The 20,009-nt window shown below is 35.4% G+C and overlaps 1 protein-coding gene across 1 annotated transcript; it reads right to left on the minus strand.

Moving 5' to 3' along the window:
• Positions 1-1,097: 1,097 nt before the first annotated feature.
• On the minus strand, positions 1,098-18,746 carry LOC113760201 (piezo-type mechanosensitive ion channel homolog). The gene is made up of 18 exons (XM_027302766.1): positions 18,451-18,746; positions 17,665-17,814; positions 17,374-17,560; positions 16,910-17,025; positions 16,306-16,390; positions 14,057-14,272; positions 13,804-13,981; positions 12,107-12,235; positions 11,754-11,927; positions 11,359-11,592; positions 9,131-10,645; positions 6,223-8,702; positions 5,365-5,760; positions 4,857-5,015; positions 2,644-3,147; positions 2,401-2,542; positions 2,140-2,284; positions 1,098-1,777 (listed from the first exon to the last, which is right to left on the minus strand). Exons 1-18 carry the CDS (start codon positions 18,744-18,746, stop codon positions 1,642-1,644), a joined length of 7,242 nt encoding a protein of 2,413 aa, XP_027158567.1. The 3' UTR covers positions 1,098-1,641.
• Positions 18,747-20,009: the final 1,263 nt, after the last annotated feature.

Consider the following 20,009-nt stretch of genomic DNA (forward strand, 5'->3'; position numbering starts at 1 on the left):
TTGATCGCCGCTACAACTCTCTATATTCGCTTAAAACACACAAGGGCAAAATGCACACAAAGAAGAAAACTATTTTCACATAACAATTCTTTAAAATTTTATAACTTTCTATTTTTATAGGAGCTTTCAATCTATCTCTCATTTTATTGATAGATCTAAATTTATTTTAGATTTGGTTGTCAAATTTGAAAATTTTTGGGTCTTCAATCTATTTCGACAGATCTTATCATCATTATTGGAATTTAAAATCGTTGATTAGTAAATTTGGAAATTGCAACATGTACAAAAGAGAGATGCATAGATTTATTTATTAGAGAACAATTGTGAAAATAATTGTATCTGAGTTGTTAAATTGCAGACGTGTAATTTCTAATGCATGTTTAATCGTCCATTAGAGCAATGATGTATATCAAATCGTGTTGGATGATTTCTAGCAATTTGTTAATGAAATTTGCTTTTATCAAAAAAAATATATATATATATTGGTATCAACAAACTCACACGTATAATGTATTCTCGAATATTTAGTGAAATCAATTTTGTTCTGATCAATGACGACCATTTACTTTTATTTATGATAATAACATCAATTGAGTCAGTATACCTCTGAATTGTTAGTTGAACATCTAAATTACCAATGAATTTCTTACATATACCTAATGAAGTTTTAAAGCTTCTGAATTGCTAATTGAACATCAAATAAATCCTTACATACACCTGGACGAAGTCTTAAAATCACAAGTTTAGTTAAGGACTAAACCGCCTTTCAATGATCTTAATCTGTATGGGAAGAGAAAAAAACAATGGAAGCAGTTTTCTAAGGTCATACATGCCATGCTTCTGGTTGGATTTGTAGTTTGAACAAAGTTAAATATGAATTACTTGAGTGAAGCATCGTTTGGTAGTAAAATTTATGGTTGAGTAATGCTTCTTGTAGTTTAATAGGAAAATTAAAGAACTGCAGCTCTTGAAAGTATCAATATTTGGTTGGAATGAAAGCCAAATGCCAAAAAATCAAACCTCTAAAAGCTACAAAAAAATTGATACATAAATTTATTTTGTAAAAACCTAATTAAAAATGGCAGAACAATGTGGATGTGGTGAACATGAATGTAATTTATCTGCCAAATTTAATGAATCAACTAAAGAAGGGGTTCAGCTATCATCTTTCCAATTATCAAGAATGTCATCAGGCAAAGATTTGAGCTACAAAAGCTGCAAGATTTTATCAGTTGGATGCAGCTTCATAGATTGGAGAAACAATTTCCTGGTTCTTTAGTCGATTACCACTTCGAAGAAGACTTCTGCAATCAGCTGAAATCAACCTCTAAAACAAAGAAGAGCTCCATTCAGGACAGTGATAAATGATATTTGGTGATTGCAGAAATAGTTTCCTTGTACTCTCATCAATTACCAATTGGAAGAACACTTGAGCAATCCTGAAATCCCGATTAACAGCTTCATGGAGGCCACTTTACACAATGCCGTATTCCAACTTTCCAGGAATTTGTTTCAATTGTTTGGCTTGCAGCAACAGCATTAGGCAAAATGTCAATCCGTCCTCTATAGTGGTGATAATAAAGTCAGCATTGTAGCTGGATGAAAACTGCCATTGATTCCTGTTCAGCAACTCGCGCAGGATTAGTCGCGTTTAGTGTATTCAAGCAGCATGTGAGGGGACCGATAAATTTTCACCAGTGTCCAGTAAAGGACCTCTTCAACTTCAAGCTCACCCTCTGCTCTTGCAGCATAGATGTCCTCACAAATTGCAATCAATCTGCACGAAGCATTGTGTATCTTATCTGACCTCAGAAGAATATATATTCCAGAAAAGAAGCACATAACTGTCAATCTAATAAGAAAATAACTGTCACTTCAATTACTAAACAGATCTTTCATAGTATTAACTCGTTAAATGATACCGGAATTAATATGAAAAGTAAGAAAATATAGATATTCCATCTTGGTTCTTTGGATTAGTATTTATGATTGAACAAGTCTTGTATGACGAGGAATACAAAAATTTAGAGTTCAATTTAAACAAAATGACATTGATAGTGGATAGTTTCTAGTTAAGAGTTGAAGAAACAATGCTCCCTCCCGGTATTAGACATGGTAAGAAATGCAGAAATTGTATACCTGTCACAGTAGGGGAGATCCTCAAATGGAATTCTCATCCTGAGATCAGAACACTGAAGTCTGATGAAACGGCCAACCGCAAGCACAAAGGTTATGTAAAGACCCCATATGCTGAATTTGCTCAACGTATCACCGATTATACCTTCTAAGCAACAGACAAGAAGACTTAAGGAATGAATAAAGAGTAGAACAACACTGTATTTCCCTATCTGAAACAAGAACTAGAATATATTTAGCCCTTATTGAGACACCAGCACTCACGTGGAGTTTCTTCAGATACAATAACAGCCATAGGTCCAGCCAGTTCTCCGCAGCCACTTCTATCTGAGACATCTAAATCATGGAAGGACCACCATTCTGGATCACCTCGATGGAGTACCAGGTCACCTGTAACTAAATTTACCTGCATAAACAAACATTACATATTTTATCTCTATCAGTATGGTTTTTGTATTTTATATCCTTTGATTTGGAAGGAAAATATTAAAAGAAAAAAACACAAACCGGTTGTTCAATAAATCGCACATCACCAGATCCAGTGACCCTGAAGTATCTTGGGTAGAGATTATATATCCTGAAACTGTTAAGAGTACCATTTAGGACTTGCATTACTTCCTCTGGTTTTGGAAGATCTGCATCTTGAATGTGTATGTCATAATTTACCACCTCTTTTCCTTTTGGCCTATCCCTCGTGAATTGCCAGTGGAACACAACGTTCATACTATAATTAATAGACTGAATGAATCTTGCTTGAACAACAGGAGGGACATGCCATGATGCACTAGCATCTGCTTCACAACATATTAATTGGATATCTTTCTCATTATACGAACTTAATAAATCCAGAGGATCCAGATCAACTAGAGTGTCAAGTTCATTCCAAGACAGCTTTCTGCAAAGTGTTGTCTCAAACAAGGTCAATTTTCCACTGATTGTCCTTATATCAATCTGAACACTCGCATCCTTGATAGGATTTGCAATATTCGTTGGGTTGCCACTGCTGTACATCTATTACAAAGAACAAAATTGGACATTCTGTGAACAAATGACTTGTACAACAATAGGGTGGACCCAAATGGGTAATTTACTAGAATTAGACATCCTAGAAACTTTGTACTTCTATGTGGACTTTATCAGGTAATTGTATTCTAAAGATGAAAAGTCACTCTTGTAATTGGATGAATAGATGATATTAAAGAATATTAGTCATGGTGTCACTTTGGTTGCTAAAGCAACAATTAGAGGATAAATGGTTAAACATGTCTTGATGCATGTGGAGTGACTTCCAATTAATATCACAAAACCCTCGAACCAAACAAATGAACATTCCAACGATTAGCCAAACACACAGAGTATCATCATCCATATTTTTATATCAACCAAATCCATAAAATTATGCAACAGTCTAATCGTGCTATTTCTCTTATAATGAGACCAAGTTCCCAATTTCATGGCTCCTGATGTTACAACACCAGCTGTATTCTGATGCAGATGGACAGTTTTTTGGTATCCAGGTTATCTTCAACTAGTCCACAATGCCCAGCAGACAGCTAGAAAATCAAAACCCATTAGGCAGAAATCTTTGGTTTGATTAGTTAAGTACTCCGTCTCCTCCTAATCAAGCAATTAGCACATAATTCTTTGAACAGGGCAGTACAGCAAGATCCAGGAGCAAGTTACAAACAAATGTGAAATACATTAGAAGAGGCACTGAATTGATCAAGTATATAATTTCAGAATGTAGAAATATCAAGACAGTCTCTGGAAAAATCAAAGGATATTTAAAAATCAAACCAAAACTTCACATTGAAGTATAGAAGTACCTAAACTTACTTAGCATTACTAAATTCTTGTCACCATTAAAGTAGGAAATACCAAATAGCTATAAAAGTCAGAAAGGTATCTAGATGGAAACCACAACGAATGTCACAAACTGATAGCAACCATCAACAGAGTATTGGAAGATTCTACTTAACAAAATAAAGAGATTATCTGGAAACAACAGAGAAAAGAATAAAACATCTGGATATAGATAGTATTCTTTCATGAAAAGTATGGAAAGAATTCTTCTTCAGAAGCACGTTAAGTCCCTTTTATTTTTTTTCTTCTAAAAGAACAGAAAAAAGAATTAATGCTAGAGAATTGAATGGATGCTATGTAAGTTACAGGAATTAAATAGCACCAAAAATGGATCAAATAAAAAAAAAACCATGATACATCTGCAACACTCTATGGGTTTCTAATCTGAAGAGATTTAATGATCCAACAAAGAGAAAACTTAGTTACTCAGCTGATTGCAGTTTAACTGAACTGTTTCTTACAGATCAACGACTATCATGGAAATTCAATTACTTGAAAGAAGAATAAATGCAGAGATACAATCAGCAGAATAGAAACAAGAACTCTGCTGTCAACAAGGAGTGCATGTATAATGTAAATAATGACATATTCAGACTCAGAGTTCCTCAGGTTTTCAATCGAAAAATCAGAAGTTTTAAAGCTTTAATGCATCTTATCCACCAATAGAAAAAGATATCCTGACTTCTTTTTATGTATCCAACAATTTTTATCTGTCTGACTTTAATGGATTAGTCAAAACATCTTGGAGTCCTGATTTCCATGTTTCACTTCAATCAGGCAATAAGTATCACAAAAATGATATTTGAGTTAGTATGCAGAAAACATTGTCCATAGATTCCAACTCCCTGAGATCTTACCAGCATTGGAGCCCATATAACACATATCAAAACTAAGAACAAGCATATTCCGTTGCAAAATTTTGTCATTTTGCTTTGCTTTTGTCCCTGGTGATGCTTGACTCTGTGCAAATCCTCATTACATTTGACCAGAAATAGACTTGAATAAATGTCCTCCAACTGGAAGGGAAGAAAAGCTGGAATGAGAAAAGGTATCTTCAAATCTAAAAGATATCATTTGAATAAGGAAAAAGTACTGGAAAAGTCAAAGAGAATGTAATGTATCAGTAGGCAAAAGATGTTAGAGACTGAATATAGGCAAGATATGAAGCAAAAACCAATTTCTAGAACTCATAAAAACTCCAACATCTATGCTAACTCATTTTGCGAACCTTTCTTTTAGCTGATGAAAGAATATACGCATACAGATAGTAGGAGTACAGACTTGTGCATGAATTTCATAAGAGAAAAAATATGAAAAAGACCAAATCTTCTGCAAAAATTTCCTTAGATAATTTCAGTAGGTTACCTTTAACCAATCATACATTGTCAAAGATGTAGTTGTGCAAGACCAGTCAAGGACACATCGCAGTTCATAAAGAAATGGCAGAGCTCGGTAAAGCCGAAAACATAGAAAGTTAACTTTTGAAACACTACTGGTTAAAAATTGCCGATATAAAGTGCTTTTATGGGGAAGCCCGTGGCGGATCTGTATAGCCTGAAGTGCTAGAGATATTGCCTTAGTCAAGTAGATAGCACGGAGGGCAAATTTTCCAGCATGTTGGTGAGATGGCTGCATGCCGCAAGCATATTTTGTTGTCGAGTATGTAAAGAGAAAAAGGCTAAAAAGATAGGAAATGACTTTTCCAGTTGCAAATGAGCAGAGGTAGATAATACGATCAATCATAATCAAGAAGAAAATTACCTGCAAAAAGAAAAAAAGGGAGAAGAAGAAGAAGATAGCTCATTATCTGCATCCAACATCATTACATCATGTAGCATGGCCATTACTGATTATGCTCATAATACAAGATCCCCTGAAAAACCCCAGTGATCCAAGTCTTTGGAAACCAATAAACAATCCGATCAGCAGTTATATATCTTACAAAAATTATATGCTTCAGGATGGTACATATTGATTCGCAAACAAATTCAGTGTAGAAACAAGTGAAGATGCAACTATTACCACCAGTAAATTGACTAAGACAATTCTCATAATTTTGAAATGAATCTGAAAATTAATTTCAGGCTTTGATCCCACAACTACATTGAATTTTTTGCATCACTTTGCAGTCATTTTTCATGTAATATAGAAAACTAATAGAACTCCAAAAAAACATTTGGAAGTCCTGAGTCTGTGGAGTACAGCAAAATGATAGACACTTACCATTAGAACAAACACAAACTCTTTTGGAAATTGATCTTCTAACTGGTAGACTTCAAGAAGCTCACTCTTATTTTTTATCACTGATTGGTAAAAAATGGCAACCAAGAAGAAAACAGCTAAATCTGCACAGAAAACAAATGCATATAGATCGATATCTCTTTTTCCACCACCAATCACAGAGAGCACAGGGTAAGGAAATCCTATTTCTTCAAAAATCCCAGTACGCTGAGCGATTAAAATTTCTTTTGCTATGTCAGCTGCAGGAGTTAATGGCTTGTAAAGTTTCATAGGGACTGATCCTTCCATCGAGGAGGCAAGCACAACCTCAAAAACAGCCAAAGCAACAGAAGGGTTTTCAGTACTTCTTTCAATGCTCTGAATACGTACTCTACTCGGCATATGGGGTCCATTCTGTCTAGTGTCCTGGGATCTCATGTCAATAACAGCTTTTAACAACTTGTTTATACCTGACTCAATTCTTTCCGGCTGAATCCCATCTTCTGGCCACACTTTAACTTCCATGGACAACTGCACAAAGTAAGGTGGAGTTTCTGCTCCTTTTGTTACTGATTTCCAGTACCAATATAGACTCCTAATAATCTTTTCCATTGCATCTTTTACCGGTAAAAGCAGTTTATATACTTGCTCCAACCAATATGGAGTCGATGTGGACACCTTAGGATCTTTCTTTTTTGGCCCAAGAGAACCAAACTCTGTAATAGATGCCCATTTACCCTCTCTTGCACTGATGAAAGTCTGTATGAGCGTAAAGAGGTACACCAGAAATAGAGGCAAGTTGCTTATTACAATTGATGACCTGATTCGATGATCAGGGAATCCCAGTTCCTCAAGGAAACTTGTATCGATGCCCAGCCCACAATGTTGGATAATGACTTGGTATAGATATTGGAGCAAGATGCAGATTTCACTATATATTAGCATGATGAACCAGAAAATGTAACTAGGGCCAGTATTTACACATAAAGCATATAAGAATAGTGCAGCAAGGTAAACAATGGAAAGCAAACTGAAGTTCCACAGAAATATCAGAACGAAGCAACAATAGCAGAGAATGTCATTGTTTGCTCGCATCTGGACCCACATAAAACGAAAAATCATTCCAATTTGCAGACATGTAGCATCAGATACAGTTTTGTCACTAGCAGAATGAAAAGAATGCATCTGCTCCACAGGATCAAATCCTATATTCTGACTCTCGAGCTCATAATAAACCTCATTCTCAGAGGCATTATCATTTAGATCCAGTTCATCTTCGATATTGAAAAAGTTAACAAGATTCCTAACTGCCTTCTTACCAAAAGATCGTGCATGAGAAACACCATCCCCCACAAGGTGAAATGCTGAAATTAACAAGTTATGCTTACTTTTATTATATTCTGTGTAATCTTCTTCCAGTCCTGGAAATAGGTAACTGGATGTTTCATTTAGCTCAGAGATCTCTTGCGAAGAACCCATGGAAGCATTCATAGAGTCCACGCCCAGGCTTCCCCTTCTCAGGCCTTTTAATGAACTTGTGTCAAAGGGAAACAAAGAGTAAGAATCTTGTCCATTCTTTTTCACATTAGCCTCATCATTTTGCAAGTTACTACTTTGGTGATATGAAAATGAATTCAGTCTCCCTTGTTGGCCTTGACTTCCCAGAGAAGCGCTACTTAAGGTTGCATTGGTGCTCAAGCTGTGAAGATTGATTTGTAGATTAAGCATCTCCGATTTAATATTCTCCACTTGCAAATTGCGAAGGCGCTTCTCCTCTACTGATTTACGGATGTGCTGCAACTGTGCTGTCTTCCAGGAAGCTCTCTTCTCCTGTTCTCGAATTAAGGCATCAATCTGCTCTACTTCAAGATACTTAGATACAAAATCAAACTCCGGGGATGAAAAAATATGTGATTGTAGGGATACCAACATAAAGATGATAATCTCCACAACGGCAGATCTTGATGTGATTCGAAAGCCATAATCATATTTGTAAAAGCCAATAACTTCATGTATGTAATCAGTTGTCTTACATTTTCCCTCATTAGAATCTCCAACAAAAGGAGATTGATAAGCAAGAGAAAGAATAATCAAACTGAAGTTGTATATACGCAAGAATTTGAAGATTTTGTTTCTTTCTTTTAGTATCTTAAGCCTCAGACGGAAGAATGCCAGAGCAAAACCAAGATAACCTAGGTGAAGGATATCATACTCAAGTGTTCCTGTGATCAGTATTAAGGCAAGGACAAGATCCAGCAAGTGACAGTAGCCATAAAGCCTCAGATAGTCAAGAAATGTCCACATGCTCTTAGTTTCAAAAGAGAGATCACTAAAGGCAGCGGCCATTCTGCTTTGCATTATCACTTGCCAGTAAGTATGCATTCCCGAAGGGTTAGACATGTAATCAGCACGCAGTTTCAAACATGAAAGCATGAAAACCATGTAATAGCTGATAAGCATTCTGGGATCATCAACAATGATTCCTACAAAAACCATGAGTAAAATAATAAGAGTGATGGAGAAACTGAGATTGTAGGAAAAGCTCAAACAATTAGCCACTGACAAGGGGATGTGGTCATAGGATGTCACAGATTTGTAACAGTCCTAGAGAAAATGATCACTGGAAAACACAATGATTTCATTATAGTGATGCTAATATATCTTCCACAGAAGTGGCAAGCATTTGCCCAGAAACTACAAATAAATTTGTCCTCTTTATCATAAACTAGAACCAAATGAATTGCATGAAAGCCATTATTTGAGACCTAACGAATTGCATGAAAACCATACCACACCGATGATGACAAAATGGTTTTAGCACTTATGTATGTCAATGAAGTCAAATCTGATAAATTCCTACTGTTTAAGAACCCACCCCAGAGATCATAAAAGCATAAATATAAATAGATACCTAACCAGCATTTTTTGCAGTGTTCAAAGAACAGGGCAGAGTTCTTCCAACATTCGTGGCAAGGCCTTTTTGCTATTTTTGGGAACTGCTGCTTTGAGTCTACCATGCCCATCCAAATTGTCAAATATTCAAGGATGAGAACAGAACCAAATGAGAGAACAAATATTGGCCAGAGTTTTCGAATAGTATGCCGAGTCATAAGTATACAGGCGGCAAGTGATGTCACATAGAGCAGCGAAATAGCATTCAAGACAGCAAAACTAGCAAGGAGTAATCCAATCATGTTAATCTCAAGGCCAAAAAGGTTAAATATGTTCTCCATCCAATATGCTAAATATATTTTTATGGTGGTCATTTGCATTTCGAGCCTTTCCTTTCGTAAAAGAAGAATCCACTTTCTATTCCACTTAAAGCTGTCCTTGGAGCTTCCCCAGATACGTCTGAATGTATCATTTCTGTTCCTATTCTCCAAAACTCCAGTACTAGTTTCTAAAGATGGCCACGAGTTACTCATCGGTCCCTTATGCTTTCTTAAAAATGCGCTTGTTTCTGCAGAAGGCTCACTTTCTTTGGCATAAGAAGGGCCTGCTATAGGCTGTTCTTCCATCAAGTTAAACAAAGCACAAGGCTCCTCCCATTTGTCATGATGTCCATAGTTGCTTGGCATCTTTTTCAGCCAATGAAAGATGTTGTACTGGAGTAAGCATGCAGCAATAACCAAAACTTTACATCTCATGCCTGATTCTAGACCAAAAAAGCCATGCTCAAACAATCGAAAGCCCAAAAGGAGAGATAAATTAAAGTTTGTCTGACCAGGAAGCATTTTTGCTTTTTCACCCCACATCTGGAATAGATAATCCATCGCTAAATGAAACCCCGAATAAGCTAGAAATATTTTCGAAGGAATATGGGAGGATTTTGGGAAGGTTGAAAAGATGACCAGGCCGATAAGGTAAACAAAACCAAATGCACTTATCGGGGACACTGATGCATAGAATAAGGAAAGAGATAATACTTTCTCACAATGCCAAATAAGAAGACGCCTCATAAAGGAAAATTTTACATTTTCTTCTGTTTCTTTATCTGCTAAATTCAAGGACCTGCTTCTTCTCCTCTCATAGCTATACAAGACCATGACAACAAGAACTGCCAATGACATCCAGATATTTTCTATGCTTGAAGCATCAGGATTAAAGCCAAAGACATGGTAAAGATCTGTCAAACTAGACAACCATCTCTTTAAGCTGATAAAGACATTCAGACAATAAATGAGAATACAAACCAAGATTGCATAAACTTTCAAAGGAAACCACCAGTATCTGCTTGTCTTCTCCCTTAGTTGTCTTCCATTCATCCATAGTAGGAGGAAGAACAGGTATCCAAATGATATATAATTAGGTTTTACGTGGTAAACTGTGAGAAGTACAGTCAAACAGACAATGTAGGTTCCACACGCTCGATATGCGTGGAGAAACTTCTGTCCAATTGCACTCAGATATAACATTGTTCTTTGCTCTGAAAACAGAAAGTTAACAAGGATATTAGATTTTAGATTTTACCAGGGAGGTTGTACAAGAGCAATGCATAAGATGTAAGATCAAGTTGTGCATCCTATTTAGTTAAATATTTAGTCCATCTGACCATCATTTGCCCACCAAACTTTATGCTACCAAATTTATTGGACAATAATAGTACAGCTGCTAAGTCTGCCTCTCAATTTGCTTTTTCTAGTGCTCGATCAGTGACTATATTTTTCCCCAGTGGACTAGTTAACCACTAATCCAAAACTTACCATACTTTGATTGCAAAGAAAACCACTTGTATTATTTCTTAGGGACTTGTATCTGTACTGAAATATTACCATCTAAATGCCATGTTACATTCAGTACCTCAGATTTTAATAATCAGCTACATCATCATCAATTGTTTTCCACAATCTCCTCTGTTTTAGTTTTAAGCTTAAATACAAAATCATAGTGATCATATTATTGCCCTCCTAAGAGCAAGAATTTGAAATTCTGCTAACCACAACCAGATGTAAGAGTAGGCATATGTTGCGAGTATATTCTAAGAGAACACTATGAAACTACTGATGGATTAGAAACCACATCCCAAAACAATTTTTTTTGGAATAATGCTTATGCAGTTAAAAATGAAATTATAAGCAAAAGATCCAGGAAGTAACAAGCTAATCCTTTTTCTATGTATAGATTGCATTGCTATAATACCAGGAAGAGAGTTATCATACTCGATCCCTCTAGATATTAAAGCATAAACTGAAAGTAGTACGGATTTGTTCAACCCAGCTTTCCAAAATCTCCAGCCAAAAGGAGGTAATGGAGTGAACTGTACAATTGTTGAAAATGAACAAAGTATGTCAAATCCATGATTTTGAATGGCACAGAAGGATGCCAGCCCAGCAATTGTTGCAAACTCCATGGAGCTAGTGCCATCAAGCAAACCTGAAACGCATGCATAGAAAGTACAAAAGGACAATTAGATGAGCTTTAAAAAAAAAACAAAAAAAAACACTCAGTATTGAAGCAGAAAATTTTTCTTTGGTCCTAAAAGATTCTGGTAAAAATGTCCTAAAAGATAGGGGACCATATCTTGGGATAGTTACCTGACTGTGAGAAAATTTCTGCAGCCCAAGAGCCTTTCTCTTCTAGGACTCTGGAGATCACATTTAGTTGAAGAATGAAAAGTGCAGCAAAATGCGCCTCACATAAAAGAATCAATGATTGACGAAGCTTCCTACTAATGGTGTGACTTAATAGATAAATCATAAAGAATATCACTGAAATGTCAAGGGAGAATAACCAATAGTCAGCCTTCATTGCCTAACTTTAGTCCATTTAAAGCAACAATAAATGAACTCTGTAGCCTCCAAAGTAAGGGCAAGGGCCTCTAGAATTCTAGTACAAGACTCAAATAGGATTATAGACAAGAAAAATTGGAAAATCTGGTTCAACTTACTATATACAGCATGAACAAAACCAGGTCTCAGTGCAATGAAAAATAACAGCACCAGCACAATTGCTCGAGAACCTTTGCGAAATCCCCATGCTATTGTAGCTATGACAAATACTTCTTTCTCCTCTTTCTCTAAAATCAATTACAAACATCAGTTGTTGCATTGAATATCAGATCAATCAGAGAAGAGAGGCAGGGAGCTGAAAACAAGCCTTGTCAAGTAAGAATGTCAGTCTAAAAGGGCAAAAGAAAGAAGGCAATAAAATCTTAGGGCTTCAACATTAGAACATACATAGAATTTATTGACCAAAAGAAAAAGAAAAACACTGCACAGTTATAAATTGGTCAAAAAAGGATAAAAATGTGAACATGACATGGATGAATGGAATTAATAAGTGCTAATGTAAAAGTTAACAGTAGCCAATGAATCTGCAGACTATTTTAGATTCTAAATGCACAAGCCTTCCATAAGAAGAGTGAGAAACACAGAAACAGCATTAATCTGCTGCTTTCAGTATCACGTAACCAATTCTAAAGCTACAGTCTTATTGGGAACTTATGTTCAACATCGGAAGAGTACAGTAATCGATAACCATGTAAGCAATAAAGAAGTAAAGCTTTTACTACTTGCAGTTCCTTCACTACTCTAATGATATGCTGGATATAGATCAGAGTGTCTCTGATCATTCTAAACCCAGATGACGTACCAGTAAAATCTTGCAAAGAACAAGACATTTTATGTGTATGATTGAATTCTAAAATGCCCCAATGTCAATATTTATTTTGCTTTCTATTGCGAAATAAAAGCAGGGATATCAAAAACTCATGGAAATCATGTGAAACATATAATAAATGTGCTAATTGTGTCTATGCAGGAGGGTGTTTAGCAATTAGCAACTTTCAGAGAGGGGAATTTTGTAAACTGTCCAATTTGTTAGTAAAAAAATTTTAGTTTAAGGGTGAACATTATTCTTGTTTACTATCAGTGTAATTTTTTAAATATAGGAAATCTTAGTTTGAGGATAAATGAGTTTAACTATTTAACATCTTAAAATCTTCAACTGTTTTGATGTTAGTCATATAATTGGTTTGCAACGGCACAATACTCATCCCTCTTTAAAAGATAAGGTTTACGATTTGCATCTTTGATATTGTACCTACTCTGAAGAACTTTGGCTACATATATCCTTCAGGGCTGTTAGGAATTCTCTTTAGCTAAATAGAGCCATTATGAATTTCATTATAGCCTTCTCCACATTATCCCATAATGAAACAACCCAGGGACTTGGAAGAAACTTAATCCATGGAGAAGTTACATGATTTAAGAGGTGAGGCAATTCCATTTGACATAGTATTTTTCTTTTTATGTGCCAATGAATTACCAATCCTTGATTACTATTTTTAGCAACAGAAACTTAATTTGGGCCAGCCAAGAATGTCAATTTATTGACTTTCAATTTTTCTTTTTTTCCTCTAAAAATCACTAGAGTTCGTTGATGAAGCTTTGGATTTCATTGGTTTTCTTTTTTTATTTTTATTTTCTAATATTCACCATAAAGTTCACTTTTCTCATGATAAAGCAATCAAAAGTAAGAAACATGCGGTCTTTAAAGCACATCAAATTATTTCCATAGATGTACAATATGATCACATATAGAACTGCTATGCCAGCACTTAAAATATGCAGCCACACTTCCTACCTTGAGCAGCAAGGTTCCGATATTTAGGTTGCCCATCACCATCAATCAAGTACGAAAACACAGTGCTGTTGACAAGATTCCCCATAGTAAGCAGGATTGCAGGAAAAAATTGTGCTAGTAGATATAAACCTGGTTTAGAGTAGTGCCACAAGCCAATAGCTTCCCACAGTGCCATGTCCTGAAATTTTAATATAATTCTCTTGCTAAATATTCAAACATAAAAGATGCATCAAAACATAATTTAAGAACTTACCTTTTCTAGTTTCTTATTGAGCAGCGTGAATATGATGTTGAAGATATATGTGCAAGCAGCCCATAATAGAATAAACACTAGAAGAAGACTATTTAACCGGTGCAAGTGAAACAAGGATGGGAAGGCGTATATAACATAGCCAACATATGCGAGTAATCCAAATGAACACAGGCTTGTGAACTGAAAGCTCCAAAAGGAAAGAGCAAATAAAGAGACCTGTCATTTAACAAGTTATAAGTGAATCTAATGATACGTGTCAAGACTGCAACCCCAATAATACTGGGAACAAAAATATTATCGAGTATAAAAGCAATCAAAGATATAGGAATATGTTAAAAAGATAACAGTTAAACAAAACAAGACTCTTAGCCTCTACACACTAACAAAATAATGTACAGATGAGAGCTACCTTAAGATGCTTCATGTAAAGAAACAACAAAATATAGCAAAATGCAAAAACTAAACTTATAAACAAGATCTATTTCACATTCCATTGTGCTGAACCAGAGTTATTGGAAAGGGACCAAAACCTTTATCAAGCATTATAAAAAGTTAACTGATGCAATGACAAACTTCAAACTGTAAGTACCTTCAAATAAGAGACTAGATAATACAATCAAACATCTATATGAATGTCAAAAGTATTCCACATAGCAGTATACACATGCAACCAATTTCCACTCATGTATAAGGAAAATCTCGTCCACAACATTTTGAAACGTACCAACCGTATATTGAGTGTAATACTATTATTTATAAACTATTGAAAGATACAAACATGGAATTAAATGGTTAATCTGCAGTTTTCAGCAAGTTTCTGGTTTTGGTCCAATAAGCTATATGACAAACTATAGTGAGCTTTAGTGCTTGAATTGGACACTAGCAGCAATTTCTGCATCTCAGTTGCAGAGCTACATTCACCTGTTCTTTTCTGGATAGATGGGGAGTTTTAGGATTATAACTTTGGTTTGAACTTCAATAAAAGTTTAAAGCTTAGAGAATAACAAGGGAAGCTAGAAGAAGAATAAGAGAGACAGACAGACAGTCAACTCACGAGGAAGAGAAAAGTAAACTGTTCCAGGTAAAAGGAACTATATAGACATGCTGCTCTTTTGCATTAAACATGAAAATCATAAGATTTGGTTGAAAGAGTCATATTGGCATTGGGCAATACCATTGGGAGACTGACATGATATCAAGGATAATGGGCAATATGAAATTTCAAGCACTAAACTTCTTATCAAGCTCGCTGGACATGTTGCCGTTTAATGTTCAAGAATCATCTAGGACCAATGCAACAAGAAAATCTATGCAATCTTCCTACCTAATCTATCTCCATGCTGGCACATAAATGTGGAAACTTCGAGGACTCTGTGCTTAGAAAGGGCTGAAAGAAAGGATCGCTTAATGAAAGCATGAACTATTTTGCCAAAGCCAAGAAGATACAATGCAAGCCAAACAGTAAGGTTTTGATACAAAAATGCACCCGTCGAAGTCCAAAAAAATCTGAAAATACTTGCATCTTTTCTCGGCCAGAATGAGGGCTTTTTTCTCTTGGAAAAGCAGGTCTCTGATGTTCTTAAAGGATTTTTGGCCAAAACATGAGAAGTTAGAGAAGGTTAATTCCTGGCTTGACTATGGTTACAGAACGCATGCAAAGAATCATAAAATCATGGGAAGGTCTCATGCATATGGAGTGGTATTTGGGAACATATTGGGACTGAAAGCTCATCTACTGAGAGCCAAGTAGGTAAGATGTCTTGGAGAGCCATTCTAACATAATCCCACTACTCTTTGAACCTGCCTGGTAGTATCTTAGCCCATGCACATGGGTCAATGACCTAAACACTACATGGTTTGGTTTTGTGTACACATGTCTTGGCTTGATTTCTTGTGTTACTATTTTCCATGTCAACAATCAAAAGTTGCTGCATGGTTAGTCCAAAATAGTTTCACCATTTGAAGCTTCAAGCTTCAAGCATATTCAATCTTTACTCACATTTATTTTTATATTTATTACAGGCAATATGGTGGCTATACAAATGATTCCAATACTCTTTAAGAAAAAGATGCTGAAAAAAAAATGAAATAAAAAAATTCCCCTACTCTTCAACCAAAATTCTTCATAGATAACAACCAAACATGGCATACAAAAATGTAGTTTCTACAACTTTCCCTCAAGTTATTCCATACATTCTGATAAAATGCACAAGAACAAAGCAAAACAAATATGTATGTTATTTTCTTACTGGAAATCCATAAGTAAAGAAGTTGATAGTAAATCTCCACATAATTGCTTCACTGTGCAAAATGCTGGTGCGCATCACGTTACATCTGAAAATCAAGTGAGAAATTAAAGAATCAGCTATAAAAAAAAACAAATATTCTGTAGCATGGTGATTTACAAGAATCAAACTTGGGGAACTGAAAGCAAACTCTGTTTACGATATTCAGAAGGCAGAAAACCTCAAATGGCTTTCAGAAAAGCTAACATCAGCTGATTATAAGCACCTTGTAACAGACCTAGTGAACCTCTAAATTGGAAAATAAACAAAAAATAGGGCATTTAGAAGGTTGTAATTTTCAAAGAAAAAATTTTGGAACATATTGATGACATTTAGGATTTGATGTCATATTTACTTTGTTTCAAGTAAAATAAAAAATACATAATAGCCAATATTCATTTCTTATAGAGGTAAACTGTATGCCTTCATTGTTTGAGAAGGTTTGCATTCTATCAGCTTATACTGAAAACTTCATTGTCACGGTGGAGCACAAATACTAGACATCTTCAAAGAAACTTAAAGTACGAAAGTACATTAAGAGAAAACAATATCAACACTTAAATCATACCTTAGCTCATGAATGAGAAAAGAATGTGTCTTAGGAAGAAGCTGCTCAGTCAAGTCAGTTTGTTTGGTGGAGAAGATTTCATTTATTTCAATCAAGTCATGTCTGACATATGAAAGCTGAAAGAATGGTGAAAACATCCCTATCAAGCTTGGAAGTGATTAAGAAGGAATAATACCCCAAGAAATTCTAACCAAGTTGAAGAAAGGGAATAAAAAACTCAAATTATCATTCCTTCCTCGGAAAAGAAAAGAGAAATCATCCTTCTGTCTAGCAATGCGAGATTAATTAAAATAGAATAAAGGGCTAGGTGCAAGAAGTCAATAATCAATTTCCCAAAAGAAGTGCTTGACAAGTAAACTTAATGTGTTTCTACATGGTATATAGATAAAACTTCCAACTAGTCCAGTCAAATTGTAATGCTGCTGGTACGGCATTGTTCAAAACATCAAATGTTGAGAGCTCACCATGGAGTAGAAAAGTAAAAGTGAGATACCAGAACAAATTTCTGGCCAATCTGATTTGAGAGAGAACTTGTAGAGTCCAGTGAGATCAGCAAACTGCTCAAGCATGTTTGAGAATTCAAGGGGTAGCTGATATGCATACAACAGAATGATGTTGACGCCTGCATAGAATAAAAGATATCTCCAGCACCTTCACAGTGATCCATGCACCAACAATCAGTAAAAAATTGAATGCAAATTGCAATTATAAAAACTAGTTGCAATCAGAAACTAAAAGACAAAATAGATACTCACCAAAAGAGCCCAAGAAATTTACTTGTCATTGACCACTTGACAAGTCCAATGCAGCTGCAGAGGAAAAATGGCAGAGAAACCCATGATGGGTGGCTAATTCCCAACAGCAGTTGTACTGCAGGCAGGAACAAGTAACATAGGACCTTGAACCTGAAGTGGAAAGCATCTTCCATGCAGCAAAGAAAGCAAGTATCAAGGATCAATGCAAGAAGTTGAAAATGAACAACTTTGCACCAAGAACATTATATTTGGATATGCCAACTGGCTCTAACTTTCAATCTAGCACTAACTTAATTAGCAATTATTTCCATCTTCTTTTAACAAAAGAGAAAAGGATTAATGATTCATTTGATCAGAATTTGTATTTAAGATCTTACAGATGAAATGATCCTCATAGTTCCATAATAGGATTCATGAAAAAAAGTGCAAATGACTCCAACATATATGATCCTTCAACTAAATATACTGGAATCGTAGTACTCAATTGTTCGTAATATTGCCATAAATTATAAAATCTTATGTTCTTTAACTTTTTTAGTAAACGCTTCCAGCCCTAAAGTGTATGGCCAGAAAAAAGAAAAAGAAAATGCACTTCCACATGTAAACAATGTACAGAAACACAATAAGAAGTGAGCTCACGGGTGTCTTGCACTGAAAAGGAATACTTGACGTGGATTGTCAACTGACCTTGGCTTTCACTAGACAAACCCAAATCAAGCAAACAGGATTGTCCTAAGGAATCAGGGAAGGTTCTGCTCATATATATTTTGGTTAGAGCAACCACACCCACGATTATGTGAATGAGGAGGGAATAAATCACTGCATGAGGACTCTGGGACTGATCTCTGCAGAAACCATACAACTTTAAAATGAGCAACCAAATGACTGAACAAAGACCTATTCCAATTTCCACGAAACATATCAACATATTCATAGGAGTCGAGAAGAAAGAACATCAGTAGGAACCTTACAAAACCAAGTAATTTCGCCCACCAAGCATCTGCTACACCCCAATGATCACCTTCAATAGCCACAGTAAGATGGAAAAGGAAATGCGAGATTATAACTGCTCCAGAAAGCATGATGACATGCCATAAAACTATAACATGCTTCCAGCAATATGAACCTACAAAATATCAGGGCATCAGGAGTCATAATGACTGACGGCAAATTAAAAGGATAAGCAGCATGTAAACAAATTTGAGCCACTTTAATTCTATCCCCTGAAAAGATGGCATTATTCTCATTGAAATGTTAAATGGATGCATAAAACACCAATAGAAGGATCATCAAGCTACACCTGGGACATTTCTCTGAATGGGTAAACAAACTACACTTCACAGTTTATAAAGCAAAAACGGTCTACCACTAGCATTTGCATTCACAGGAGAACGAAATTATACTCACAATTCAGAAAGGAAGGATTAAAGAGGATCATAGAGACAGATATTCAGAGTGTATTAATAATTCGTAAAAGGTCATAATTAAATCATCCTACTGAATGAAGTAATTATCAAACATGTAATAAAATTATTAACAGTTATTGTTTGTGGGAAAGCCCATTTAATTAAAGTAGCATTCAACTAAATGAGAATGTGGAAATTAGTTCATTTCTGTTGAAACACTTGTAACGATTTTTCACCCTTCCATAAGTATGCGGGTAGATATGTTGTAAATTTAAGTTAGGTCTCCCCACTACTATGCTCTTAAATTATTCTGTGCATATAGAATGTAAAAACAATTACTTCTTTAAAGCTTTTTCAAGAAACTGAAATCAGGGAAATAGGATCCGGACCTCATGATTGCATTCTGACCAGGTCAATGAATTCTAAATGATGAATTGCACAGGTTAAGTGAGAATTGTCAAGATCATGCAAGATTGCATAGTCAAAGTTTAGTTTGCTAATACAGAATACTAGTTCATGAAACCAAGGTTCATTAGTTGTAGATTATATTGAGGCCAAATTTGTGTAAGATAATTCTACTAATCCCGGACTGATCAATGTCCTTACTAGCAAAGAAGATTCATGAAACATACATGTGAATGACAGCTAGTGAGATATAAAAGACAATTACGATCACAAGAAGTCTGGTGATGTGACACCTCTTCTCAGCCATAAACTAAGGCCTCTCAGAACCTCTAGGACAGTTATAAGAACTATTCAAACAACAGGTGTTTTCAGTCTAAAAGAAAAAGAAAATGAAAATGATAATTCAAAGAGTCTTTAATATGCATAGGTGTTTTGCTAGTTTGCTGCTGATAAACTTAGGGTTTTCTGGAATTTAGTAGTAATTTGGTCCTTTCATTAATCATGGGAAATTACACGTCGGTATTATAACTCTAC

This window comes from Coffea eugenioides, chromosome 2, assembly GCF_003713205.1.
Source record: "Coffea eugenioides isolate CCC68of chromosome 2, Ceug_1.0, whole genome shotgun sequence".
Classification (NCBI taxonomy): Eukaryota; Viridiplantae; Streptophyta; class Magnoliopsida; order Gentianales; family Rubiaceae; genus Coffea; species Coffea eugenioides.